The 14,652-nt window shown below is 39.4% G+C and overlaps 1 protein-coding gene across 1 annotated transcript in view; it reads right to left on the bottom strand.

Annotated features, from left to right (window-relative positions):
* Positions 1 to 14,652, bottom strand: part of AKT3 (AKT serine/threonine kinase 3) — a 288,804-nt gene that overhangs the window by 28,302 nt on the left and 245,850 nt on the right. Inside the window, exons 10-11 of the mRNA XM_077761823.1 lie at positions 9,759 to 9,973; positions 2,976 to 3,063 (exon numbers count right to left, since the gene is read on the bottom strand). Coding sequence (XP_077617949.1) covers positions 2,976 to 3,063; positions 9,759 to 9,973 — 303 coding nt within the window. The remainder of the gene's footprint in view (positions 1 to 2,975; positions 3,064 to 9,758; positions 9,974 to 14,652) is intronic.

The following is a 14,652-nucleotide window of genomic DNA, read 5'->3' on the forward strand; positions in this document are numbered from 1 at the left end:
CATCTCTAGATTTGCCATAGTATATAGAAAAATAGCCAATAATTATGTAATAATAAATCTACAAAATAATAAAGCTCCCAAAGAGTATTAATAAAATTGTAATTTAAAAAAACCTTTGGGGTACCTGGGTGGCTCAGTCGGTGAGGCATCCGACTTTGGTTCAGGTCATGTTCTCACGGTTCATGAATCTGAGCCCTGAGTCAGGCTGTCTGCTGTTAGCGCAGAGCCCACTTTGGATCCTCTGTATCCTTCTCTCTCTGTCCCTCCTGCTTGTGCACACACTCTTTCTCAAAAATAAATAAAAATTAAAAAAAAAACCCTTATAGATGAATTAACCTCTCATGAATAAGTTAACATATTTTAAAGACCTAAGAGCCCCATATAATATTTGCTTTTCTACATTTTCATAATTTATACTGTCCAAAGAGTAGTAGTATAACTGGATTCATTAAAACAGTCACTGGCATCAGAATTCTCATAATTAATTCCCTGTTTCTTAGTGATATCATACAAACCCAGACAAAGCCAGTCACATTTTCACAAGCTTTTAGAGAGAGACTCAGAATGTAGCGGTGCTACTATAACGCTGTGTAACGTCCCTCAACTATGCAAAGGTGGCTAGGTCACTGCCTCATCTGACATCCACCCAAGCACACCTACAGCAGATGTCAGTTGCTGATGAATTTCGTTTATGGAAACTGTAATTTTTGCAGTCGTTCTCCGTGTTCGACCCTCAACACCTTTGCTCAGATTAAGCGGCATCTATTTTCATCGATTACAACAACCTAACTGCCTGTCTCCACATACATCACCTAGAGCTAGGTTCTGGCAGCTCCTTTTCTCTGCGCCCCGGCCCCTCCCATCCCGTTCAGCACAAGGGAGCTGGCTGTTGTCCTGCTGTCACCTCTGCTCTGGGCGTGTCTAGCCTCATGGAGCAGAGACAGCATGTGTGTCTCTCAGAGCTTCCCCCAGGTGATGCCAAACCCCCACTTAACACGGAGAGCTGGACCCTGACAAGGAAATCTTTGTGGCGTATCCTAGTCTCCTGACGGGATTGAACAAAGTCCATGTTTTGCCTCTTCTTTAAGTCAGAGGTGCCACGCTGGTGCCTCACAATTGTCTCTTCTAGAAATGTTTTCTCTCCTTTCCTTCTTTCTCCCTTTTTCTCATTGGATTCTCCTTGGTGAGGGCATAGCAAAGGGACATTTGTGGCTTACGGCTTTGTACGCCAAAGAAAACCTCTGACCATGTAATGTTTCTGGGAGACATAAGACCTTGGTCTCTCTTTCACAAGGGTCTTTTGTAGTGAACTGATGTGACAAAAACAGTACAGAGCCATCAGGGTCTAAGTAGGGATGCAACCCAGTTAGAACATCATCAGTTAATAAAGTGGATGTTTAGTTATCTTCATGAAGTTAATAAACATTTAAGAACAGTTACATGCTTCTCATCAGCATTGAGCTTCTCCAATACCTACCCCAGTGTTTTACACAAGGTAGAAACTCATAGGTGAGGTGTTTTTTTTTTTTTTAATTTTTAACATTTATTTTTGAGAGACAGAAAGAGACAGAGCATGAGTGGTGGAGGAACAGAGAAGGAAGACAGAGTCTGAAGCAGGCTCCAGGTTCCAACTGTCAGCACAGATGCTGATATGGGGCTCAAACCCACAAACTGCAAGATGATGACCTGAGCCAAAGTCAGACATTTAACCGACTAAGCCACCAGGTGCCCCCCACCTATTTTTAAATGTTTATTTATGTTTGAGAGAGAGAAACAGAGTGTTAACAGAGGAGGGGCAGAGAGAGAGGGAAACACAGAATCTGGAGGAGGCTCCAGGCTCTGAGCCGTCAGCACAGAGCCTGACGTGGGGCTCGAACCCATGAACTGTGAAATCACGACTTGAGCTGAAGCTGGATGCTTAACTGACTGAACCGCCCAGGTGCCCCAAAATGTGGGAGTCTAAAGCTTGAGTAGAAATGTTTAATATTGTGCAACTATTTTACAAGAAGTGCTTTGAGAAAGTAACCAGCCCTCTATTCCCACAACACAATGCTGAAATTTGGTACCTGTCTTCGTCATAAGTCGTATGATATCATTCTATCTTCACTTTATGGATTCATAGGGGAGAATATTTGGAACAAAACAGACATTCCATATATGTTGTTGATTATATATGTTTCAGAGAAAAATAGGGAAAACTGAAATAACTGGAAACAAACTATACAAGATTAGATGAAGATTCTAAGTAACAAATACTGAACTGCATAAAAATTTCACAGTAAAGTTTTTATATGAGCGTTTGAAAACCAAAATATCAAAATGAGTGACTGTATTAACAGTAACAGAAGTAGCAGAAACAAAAGAGACAAAAATTAAAAAGAAGGACTAGACATATCAATTTCCTGCTCCTACAGAAAAATTATAGTATTAAGTAATGAATACATTACAATAAAAATAAAGTTATAGAATTAGTGGCACCCATTCTATGGGCATTAAAATAGTCTCAAATAAAGAAATATTTATTACTTTGTTAAATACTAAAACTAAATTGCTTTCAATTCCTTTTAAAACAAGGACCTGAATAAGCAAATTTGTAGAGCTCATTCTAAAATCAAAGACACGAAGACAACGAAAAAGACAATTTTTAAAAATTTTTTGCTAGTTTTCTTAAAGAGTAACACAACACTGCCGTCTATTTTTTCTCTTAATACTAAGGAAACAACAAGTAGCAAACTAACATCACTGTGATAAAAGAGAAATCAAGTGACCATACTGAATAAAATTTCCAGATGCATTTTGGGAGTCAAACTTACCAATAAATTTTTGTGCTAAGAATTTCAATATTGTATTCAACCACATGTAGGGGGTAAAAATGAAAAATATCCTTACATCATTGAATTTTATTCACTTAAAAATTTTGTCACCAATTCATTTTAGCCAAAATATATAAATACTGTGCCATGAAAATAACCTACCTTTTTATCATATACATCTTGCCAGTTAACTCCAGAAAAGAAACTGTGTCTCATAATTTCTTTTGCATCATCTGGTCCTCCGCCAAGGCTAAGGGGCAGAAACAAAAGTGAGTGAGCATGAAAACGTTTACAGAAGCCGAAGGCAAAACAAAAAAGTGTTTGTGAAACGTAATTTTCTGTGTGATACACAGTTCTTGAGATAAACAGCCAAACCAATAGAAGGCTTTTGCTGTAAGATCTAGTTTCCCTAATGCACTATTAATAAGAAGTAGCCTCGGGACAGTGTGGTGGCTGAAAGGAGCATAAGCTTTGGGGACAAACCTGAAACAGGCAACTGGCCCCGGCACTTAGGACATGTATGGCGGTGAACAAGCTGCTCAGTCCCTGTGTCCGCTCTGTAGAGCGGGGACAAGGATACCAGCCTGGTGGATCACCGCGAGGGTTAGAAGAAACATAGGTAAGCACCTAGCACAGGAAATGGTAGCAATTACCATCGTCAATTCTATAAGCCAAATTCATTTTGTTAAGACTCATGTCAGAATGCATCCTTGTTACCCTGGGTTCTTAAATAACTAAAAAATTAGTTAGAAAAAGCAATCTGTGCAGCGTTGCTGACAGACTGGAACTCACGGCCTGTTTTCATGCCGCAAATGAACTGCCACAGGAACGAGGTTGGTAATCTATGAAATATCACTGCAAGGTAATTTGTTATGCAAGCTGCAATATAAATCACAAATTTAAGGATGCTCCCCTCATCTTTGCAGGTACTCTTATTTAACTGATAGGTGGCAAAGTGTGAAATTCAGGTGTTTTCTGGTTTCCTCAGTTTCATATAGTGCGTACCTGTCATTACAAAGAAGGAATGAGGAAAGCAAAAATAACACAGAGGGAAGCAAGGAGGGAATGAAGGAGAGGAAGGTGAGAAAAAAAAAAAAAGAACAGGGAAAACAGGGAAAGAAACAAAAGAAAGGAAATCTATTTAAATCCGAATTGATACAGCAAAAGCTCTCTCTGGTCTCGCTTATGGTTAGGAACAGTGCGTGCTCCTGATGTTTACAGCAGTGTTACCCGCAACAGCCAAGATGTGCAAAGAGCCCAAATGTCCATCATCTGATGAATGGATAAGGAAGGCGTGGTGTGTGCACACAACGGAATACTACTCGGTGATCAAAAAGGATGAAAGCTTGCCATTTGCAACAATGTGGATGGAGCTAGACAGTATAATGTGAAGCAAAATAAGAGAAAAGACAAACACCATATGATTTCACTCGTATGTGGAATTTAAGAAACAAAACTTTGATGAACATATGGGAAGGGGGAAAAAGGGAGAGAGGGAAGCAAACCAGAAGAGGCTCTGAACTACAGAGAACAAACTGACGGTCAATGGAGGGAGAGAGGGAGGGAGGTGGGGATGGGCTAGATGGGCCTTAAGGAGGGCACTTGTTGGGAAGAGCACTGGGTTTTATGTAAGTAATGAATCACTGAAGTCTACACCTGAAACCAATTTTACCATATATGTTAACTAGCTAGAATTTAAATAAAAACAAACAAACAAAAAAAGGACTAGTATGTGCTGCTAAGTGCTTGACAGCCAGCTCTCTGGGGAAAATTATGCATGTATAATATTACATATGCAGGTTATATATAAACGTTTATTATGAATTTTACAGATAATAAAGGATGCGAGGCACAAAATTTCAACGAGTAATAAAATACAGAATGTCCTTTATTGTAAATTAGCCAAGTGATGCTCACAGAAAACCCTTGTTAATTTTGCTGAACTCCACAGCCCCTGACTGACTGAGGAGCAGCTCTGACATGAATGTCAGCTGATCTTTTCATTTATGGAGAACACGAATTTGAAAGTGATACAACAAAGCACGTGTCAGACCTTGACTTGCTTCTCAGTTATGTGAGCGACCTCCTTGATGGAATGGCAAATCATCTTGCAACACTGGGAGAGTATTTCTTCATTCTGTGTGTGTGTGTGCGCCAGTCACAACATAATGGACACAGAACAAACTTTAAAATGTAATCCATATCATGAATACCTTCTCTATATTTAGTTTCTTAAATCCAACCAATGAAACAATAAATCAAGCCCTGACTTTTGAGGTTTGCCAATTTTGGTGATGTGAATACTCCCCCCATGGTCAATGTCAAGTTAGCAACACAGAAGTGGGGAGAGGTCTGCAGAAGCAGACTGTTTCGTGGTGTTTCTATACAGACACAACAGACAAAAGCCACATCAAAGTAAAATGTAACAAATTAAGGAGTGATGAATTTTGAGTATTTGTCACCTTTGTTTTCAATGTACTTGATTTAATTTTTAAGTTTATGTCATTTGATTTTTAATAATGACTGTGTTAAAACAACCAGCTCATGAAATTCTTGAAATTTAACAACTGGCTCTTAGGAGCTGGAACATGCCAGCCCCCTCCCCCCACACCACTGGGTGGGGAGAAGCACAAATACATCACGATAAACAAACAATAACACAATCTGATGAATGCTGGTTATTATTAGGTATGAGGAACACAGGACTGGGAGGGGCCCAGGGTTCCCTGATGCACGGTGAGAATGGAAAATAGAACAATGAGCTGATGCCCAAGTATCTGTGGTGATGATCTGTGGCTCCCACAGTCTGGTCTCCTGTCCCCAGATCGTGCAGAATGAGCCACAGCGCTGACAGGGAGCCTCTAGACGGCACCAGACGGTACTAGCGGTCACCACACACAGGATTTTCCGACTGGCGGTTCTGTATTTAGTGAACGCCAGCACTCCACTCCCTGGCCTTCCTCCTCCTTCATTCTATTCCAAGTTGTGTGTGTCCCTCCAGGCTAGGCTACAAATTCTTTTGAGGGCAGAGACCAATCTTGAATTATCCAAAAAGCACTTTAAGCTCCTACTTCGGGAGCCTTAAAGGCAGAAACACAGAAACACACGTTTCTGAAGAGAATGTAACATTTCAAAGTATGCATCAAAGTAGTCTGCAGGAGAAATGCAGAATTCACTGTATTTTCTTACCCTTACGCTATGGTTTTTATTTCCGTAGCACTCGTTTTGAATTCTACGGAAGATGGTGGAAGAGGTGGGAGCTGGGAGTAGAGAATCGTAATCATTTTGTAAATAGGAGGTTCTAATCCAGCGTCAGTTATTCATTTTCTGTCACCCCTTGGTTCTCTAGCAATAGCTTGGCTGTGGACATTGCCAGCATTTCATCTATATTTATCAAATACATAAAAAACTCAAGTATCAGCCATGAGTACTATGTGAAGTCTAAGAATATAATCTTAGACTGCCATTTTAGAAGCTGGGAGAGACTCTTTAACACAAGCTTCCTCCAAGTGTGAAACTGTCAAAAATTTCAATGTCAATGACTCCCTAATATACAATTTAAGACTTCAAAATAATATCAAAATATGATTTGCACTAAGATATTTATGTCTAAGAATAGTAAACTCCAATATCAGAATGCCAGACTAAATCCTCAGCTACTACGGATTCTTCATTATTAGGGACATCGTGGAATTCACATTTTCCTGGTGTTACTGAATGCAACACGTGGTCACACTTTTCCTATAAACTGCGCACAGGAGGATAAAGGAGATACTGAAGGAATGAGCGCAAGGTTATGGAGAACTAGAAAGGCAGGCAATGGTGGTTTGGTAGAACTGACAGTCACTCAGTAAAGAGTCTCAGAAAAACTCAGGCAGTATTTAAGTTGCTGAAGAATAACGAGGTCTATGGTACTGCGATCTTAGGAGACTTCCAAAGACTTTTCAAGGTCCTCTTAGTGGCTGTTTCTCTTCTTCCTACCACTTAAATTGCCATGTTTCCCAGGATTCTGTCCTAGGCCCCATTCCCTTTGTACTCAACCTGCCCACGACTGTCCTGGCTCCGGCTGCCTCCGAGATGTCCACGCGTCCCCAAGCCATATATTCAGCTACCGCGTTTCTGTCAAGCACTGGTACTATCTCCAGTTCCATCTAGGTTTTCGATAGATACCTGACTCGGCACAGCCGCAGTGAGTATCAGGAAGCCCTCCCAACCCCCCACCCCAAATGTCCCCTGCCCATGCTCCCTGTCTGTTAATAACACGCCATTCTCCAAACGAGTCACCCAAGCTGGAAAGCACTGAGGCACCCCCATCCCCCGAGCCTCCTTCCATTACTCACAAAGTCCAACTTACTGCTTCTGGAAGGACCCCCATCTCACACTGGACAATCCCGTATGTGTTCTCAACTGCTCTGCCCGCCTGGCCCTGGCCCTTCACTGCTCAGATCCGTCCGTGACAGAGCTGCCACAGTTACCTTCCCTAACACACATCTGATGATACCATCTCTTACTTTTACTAACTCGCTGGCTTTTTCATCCCCTTCTGAATAAAAGTTAAATATTTTCTCAGAAGCATAAGGTCTTTGCAATTTACCATTTCAGCTTCATCTCCCAACATTACCCAACTCATATTCTACCCTCTGGTCACTGAACTTCTCAAATGCCATGTTCATTGGCAATTCTGGATTTCTTTTCATTATTATTGTTTTTTAAGCTTTCTTTATTTTTGAGAGAGAGAAGAGTGGGGGCAGGAGGGGGAGGGAGATGGGGAGAGAGAGAATCCCAAGCAGGCTCTGCACTGACAGCACGGAGCCATCATGGGCCTCGAACTCACAAACTGCAAGATCACGACCTGAGCGGCGGTCATCAGGAGCAGGGATGCTTAACGGACTGAGCCACCTAGACACCCTTGGATTTCTTTTCATGTAAATTTTTTTCCATGAGCCCCCCCCCCCATGACCCCAGCTCTTCCAGCCCCCTGGTCAGAGCTAGCAGTTTCCACAGCCACTTGTAGGCAGACCTGAGCATCTGTGAGGACACGTTTGCCATCTCTCCTTAGTCTATGACTGTCTAGAGCAGACTTTTTTTGTCTTGCTCATCGTTCCATTCCCAATAGCGTAATGCGACAGTGGAGAGAGCTGGACTCCTCTACCTTAAATGAGAACATCAAAGAACTGAGAAAGAACACACCCCAGCTTCTCTTTAGACAATACCAACCTCTGGGTGGACAGACCTTTACGAGCTGTCCTACTCATCAGGCCGGTAACATTCTAGAAGTTTACCTCACGTTTGCTCAACAGTTATCAAGTATCTACTTTGTGCTATCTCCCTGCTCCCCCCGGGGGTGGTGGATAAGAAAACTAAGGACACATAGAAATGAGAACCACAGACACAAGTTTGTTCTACCAGCTGTTTACAGAGGGGCCATCAAGGAAAGGGTTCAGCTCCCTGGAGTCATCAGGAAAGGATGGGGTAAAAAATTCACTGCTCTTGAAATCCACACCAAATATTATATCCCTAAATCAAGTACATAAAATGAAAATCCTAGCTCTGTTTAAAGATTACCCATCACCAAGTGCTGTCTGTTACATTAATTGTGAAATAGTCACACTGAATGGAACACATTTCAAAACCTGAACCAACTGAGAAACTGATGCATTGCAAATAAGCAACAAGAGAAACAGCAAAGAGGCACCAAGAAAGTTGATTTCTATTCTTCTACAGGAATTTTCTGTAGGATAAACCACTTGACCCTCTAGGGGCCTCAGCTTTGCCTTCAATCAAATGTAAGTGAGAATAATATCCACCTATCAACTCTGCAAGGCTACTTAAACAGCAAAGGGGACCACAGATGCAAATGCCCTGAAAAAGAAACCCAAATCACTTTACGAATATAAGGTAAGATCTCCACCACCAGGATTATAAAACTCATGTCGGAAAGGTTCTTCACGAAGCAAAAGGTATCTCTTTTATTAAGTCTGCTTATTTCTGATGGCAAAATCCTGCTCCTCATAAATTTAAAAGCTAGAAGTGTGTAATGGAAGCCATCCTTACAGCAAACAAAAATCACATCTTAGGATTCGTTTATTCTCTCATTCATTAATTCAGTCTGTCAACTAATACGTAATGAGCAACAACCAGAAACAGAACTTTGTTAAAAATCATTATGTGAGGGAAGATTTAGCAATCTATGAAATAATCTATTCTCAAGTGCTTACCCAAGTGATTTTCAGAGCAATGCTGATACGCTTTTTATCTAGAGGAAAAGATGGCTGTACACACGAATACACAAACACAGATCAAGGGGTATTTTTATATTAATAGTCATTTCATATACGACTTATAAACTGTACACATAAATGAACACAGAAACACGAACAAAGAATACTACAGCTCACTAGGCAGGATTCTTCAGGTCACAGTTAGAGCTACAAAAGAAATACAAAGTGCGTAAGGATATTTTGCTATTAATTCTTTCCAGCCACACATGGAAAGGAATACCTTCAACTGACAAAAAAAAGTAGCTGGATATGTTCACACAGGTTGGGATGGAAGGGGAGTACAGAGCTGGTTCTATTCTTTTTATTATGTAAATTAGCATAAATATAAAGGCCCAGAGACTGAAAGGAAAAAAGGAGGTTACTTCTGTCCCCGCAATAGCAAGTACCAGGGCAATTAAGAAATTGTTCACTCACAGTATGGATAATAAAACCCTCCCAATCCTTATTTGGTAAAATCCGCATAAAATTTCCCAAGTTAGGAAAGAGTTGCAGAAATTTTTAAAATGTTCTGTATTATGCAGTTAAAAATAAGTCAGTATTTCAGTGGGAAGATGTCTACACCAAATACATTGCTCCTTGGAGTTCGTTACATTTGAATTAATTTCCATATCACAATTTCTAACCACATTCGTCAGTAACTCAGGGAGTGTTATTTGTGGCTTACCGTTTATTTGGATCCTTTATCAAGAGCCCTGAAAGCAATGATTTTGCATCTGAAGAGAGTGTCCGAGGAAATTTAATGTCTTCCATTAGTATTAGTTCAAAAAGTTTCTCATGATCCTGGTTGTAGAAAGGTAACCTCCCACACATCATTTCATACATGACGACCCCTAGTCCCCACCAATCCACGGCTCGGCCATAGTCATTGTCTTCTAACACCTAAGAGTGAAACCAGTGAAAAGATTCATTATTCCACATGAACTTTTAGAGTAGTGTTTCTAAAATGTAAGACTTTTACATCAAAGTGAATCCTAACCTTCAGAGCCTGGGTAGGCTCTTCTGACATTTTGACATTTAAACTATAAGGTATCCTACAAAAGACATAACTCACACCAGACAGGTGAAATGTTCCATATTTTTCCAGAAGTGGCCAGCGTACAAGAGAAGCCACACAGCAAATTCCCAAGGAATGACTGTCTGAGTACAATGAAAAGAATCAAATGAAAATTTTTGCATATTTGCAGGTTTTCTCTTAGGCCTACTTCACTTTTCATTCTGGTTCCACTAATGTGGCCTTTAACATGGAGCCACGCCGTGCCGACTGCTGAGTATATAACGAGGCTTACACACTCTTGCATAGAGAAGAGCAAAGTCATACAAACCAGAGGGTGGAAGACAGGAGTTATGCAATGGAAAACAGATGAGGTCAGGAAAATAAAACTGAATTTTTATTTTTATTTTTTATTGTCCACCAGGAAAACAAAACTGAAAACTTCCGGAGGCCTCTGGCGTTTCAAGTCTTTTAAGGAAAGAGTCAGCAAAGTGAATATACAAAGGTACACTGTTTGGGCTGTATCCAAAATGTTAGTAAGTCCACAACCAAATTTCTGTTAGATATAAATGACAAAAATCACAGACTCTGGTATATACCCTTAAACTTATTTCCCAAAATACATTACATGCAACATAAACTGGGAAAGATATAGTATGACGTGATCAGTTAGGCCATGTTAGAGCCACCTATTCAAACTGGGGCAGAATAGCTTGCCATTTGTCTTAGGAAAATTCTGATTTTTACCTTTTTATTAGGTATGTTCTTCATCCAATGGAACTTTCTTCATCTGTTTGGATCTTTCAATATTTTATTCTAAGCTGCTATATCTGAATAGTCCTAAAGCTTACTTTATCTGATTCTCTTAGCTCTGTGATAAAAAGATCAAGAAAACCAGACCCATGAAATTCACTGATTAAAAAAATCCTGTAACTGATGACATACAGAATTTGATACAGAACAAAGCAGTGTTCATGTTGCAAACTTTCTTAGTCTGAATTAAGTAAATTAAGTTGACAAAATAAGTTGAAGATTACTCTCGTGTGACTTTTATTTAAAATTTACCAACTATGTCACAGGACTGCACAGGACATTTGACACAGTTACATTATGATTACCTATAAATACTACGAAAGGCCCTTGGGTAGGCAGGGTATTCATTCGTGGGGAGAATAATTTTGAGAAAAAAAACTACGTTAGTTAAAGATGAATTCAGCAGTGGTTTTCAAATGTTATGAAAATATTTTTAGTTCAATTGTATCATTGTTCCAGGATGAACAGGAACTGCATTAGCAAGACAGGAACACAAGTCCACTTCCTACGTTTTTCTGAAAATCTTTTATAGAATAACAAACTGAGCAGAATAATTTGGAGAAGAACAACAAATTCTATTTTCATCATTAGCTAAAAATACTTCAAATTTCTACTTGTTTGAAATGAGTAACGTAAGAACATACAGAAAACAAGAAACAACCTAAGGCAGAAAGAATTCGGCCTGGGTACTTTCTTAAGTGAGGGGAAATGTTGCCTGTACAATTTTTAAATACCAATGACTTCTGATCATTCAAAAATCTATCTCATGTCCAATTAGTAAATGTGCTGTTTGTGGGCCTTAATCTAACAGATCCAGGATTTTACCTAATAACAGACAATTTCAAAATCTAAGTCACCTTCTACTGAATTCCTACAATACCAACAAAACAGTGGAGCACGGGAAAAAGAGCCAAATGTGGTTTTTAACCTCTTTTTTCATAAAACCATAAAAAGCATAAAAGCTGGATTAACTGCTTCCCGAACCCACATTTCACCAGCCGGGTTCTCATCCCCAGCTGGCAAAACTGGCAATCCTTTATTTTTGTTTAAATACCTGGTTTGCAGCCAGAAGGGAAAGTGAGTACATAAAAAAGAGGTTTTATTTTTGAAGAGAAACAAGCAACTGAAAAATAAAACTGCATTGTAAAAAAATCTGTTTGATAAAATAAAATTTATTTTATTTAGCTTTGTAAAATGAACACTGATTCTCAAAATAAGTGGTTTTGCTTCCGACCATACGCGTTTTAATGAATATATAGATACATAACACTACAATTAGAACCGTTTGCTACATTACTTTAAACCGCATAAATCCAACTTAATATATTATCTTATCGACATGTGAAGTCCAGCAACGCTGAGGAGAAAACACCCCAAAGACTCAGCCAGCCCTCTTTATCTAAGAGTCTTTGTTATCAATTAAAAAGAAAGATTTCTGTTCAACTCCCACCTCCTAACAGCTGGAAGATGAAATACACAAGAAATAAAAATGAAAGTGATCCTGACATTCTACTTGTGGATACAGAATCTAAAACACATGACCACTGTCCATAAACAGCTTTTCTCTCTCCATAAATCTAAATTGTCTCAAAGTACAATACGCTGAAATGCTCTAGAAATTCCAGCGTGAGGTTACAATCTACAGCCACTTTTATATTATTTTTTAAAGATAATTTTTCTCGCTTACTCAAAGCACGTATTTCCCCACAAATTACAGTAACACAAAATTTATATTCTTTAACCTACAAGGATTTGCAATTCCTTCTGGCTACCTCTGATGATTTTTTTTTTCCTAGAAAAAAGGCTAATTTACTTCATGGTTATCATGAGGGCTGATCCAAAGGGTAGTGTAATTGGTAATGCAGAGGTACAACAATAGCAAAGTGCATTTCAAGTCCATTACCCTGTGACTTACCATGTAATTTGGATATAAATGCAGATCAAAACCTGCTCCTAGAGCAGCAAACCACTGAAAGACTTATCTTGAAGAATTAATCTAACGAAAGTGTCTCTTTTCCACAAAATCAGTGTTACTCTCATTTTAAACTAAGCACAAGGTTTGAACATGAATGCAGACATCTGGGATTTCCTTCTACCCTACTGTCCTCTGTCACCATGGATGCAGCTTTACTTTATAAGTACTTTTAATGCCAAAGGACAAGAGCTGATTTGGGACACTAGAAGTAACGTAAATATTAAACAATGGTAAGAGGTCACATCAAATCAACACCCAAACAGAACACAAATGCTAGGAAACAAGACTTAGTTTCGATTTTTCCCCCAGGAGCCAGGGACCATTTCACTTCCTGATAGAATAAAACTGACTTCAAGGAAGGCAGAGCTAAATATTCTACTAATATTTGATTACTGTTTGGTAATATTTGATGTAGACATTTCCATGTATCAAACAACCAAGCGAGTTAAACAAAAATCACCATGAGGAGCTATTGAATGGTTACGAGTTTCAAGAATGGTATTAAATAATAAAGTATGATTTTAAAATGGAATCACTGATTAAAGTTCCCAATGTAAATAATTATTTGGCTGAGGGGCACTTTCAGAAAAAAAGTTATTCATTCCAATGTTCTTTTACCAACTGGGATTTACTGGAAGTTTGAAGGAACAGCTCTCTCAGCCTATCCGCCAGGCCACACAATGCAGCCACGGCAGGCAGTTATAAGGAGGGGACATGTGCCCCGGAGTGGCTTACTGCTCAATCAATAATCCAGACAGAACAGATGGGGGAAAAAATTAAACATCCAAACAAACTGTCTGCACACCTATGTTGTGAAAGTAAACTGCGAACTTGGGTGAACCAATTTACCACTAATTCAAAAAAGAAATTTTTTTTCCCTGGTAACCTTGTATTTCAGGTAACGGATACGTGTGTGTGTATTCTATATCAACACGCGTTTAGATACTTTACGATTTATGGAAATCCTTCATATATTCTTAACATCAGAGGAATTTGCCTCAACAACAACAACAAAAAAAGACCTGTTAAGTCTTCTAATCCAGATTCTAAAATGTATTCCAGCTTTAGGGGACGTATATATTTCACGAGAATTATGAATCCCATGGTTTCTTGGTATTTTCTTCATAAATAGATATTTTCTACCCAGTTCTCAACTACTCTGTTATTCTTAAGAGACTGAAACTGTAAACGCCATTTGCCCAGAATTAGAAGGCTGTAGGTTTGTGGCTATTTCCTGGAATATGCACGTAAGTCCTCACATATAGCTAACAGTGTCTTCTCAAAAGCAATCTCTGGCTAGAGCAGGCGACATTCCTGAACCAGAGAAAAGTGAATGGCTACAACAATGGTGACTGAATCATACTTAAACACCCATCTTCCTGGACATTTCTATACTGCACTTTTATCCCAGAGCAAGAGTCCTGGGCTCCAAGAAACTGTGTCTTTGTCCCCAAAGTCAGCACAGCCACTGCAAAATACTACAGGTCATCAGTAGTGTGCGCCAAGGGATGCAGTTCTGTGTATGTCCTCACGCGTCAGAGAACTTAAAATTAAACTCTGTGCTTAACCTAGAATCATTCCGAAGTACTGAATGCAAACATCCTTACTGTTAAACCCAAAAGACCATACGCCACTATGAAGAACTCTGGGTGACAGGTAGCTACCAGAGAAATTACAGACCTCTGGGAAGTAGAAGCCTCAACTTACAAACACTGAGACATTAAATGTTGAACTAAAAATATTACTTTAGCTCATATTCAGGCAATATCCAACCTGGGC

Source organism: Crocuta crocuta, unplaced genomic scaffold, assembly GCF_008692635.1.
Source record: "Crocuta crocuta isolate KB4526 unplaced genomic scaffold, BGI_CrCroc_1.0 scaffold243, whole genome shotgun sequence".
Classification (NCBI taxonomy): Eukaryota; Metazoa; Chordata; class Mammalia; order Carnivora; family Hyaenidae; genus Crocuta; species Crocuta crocuta.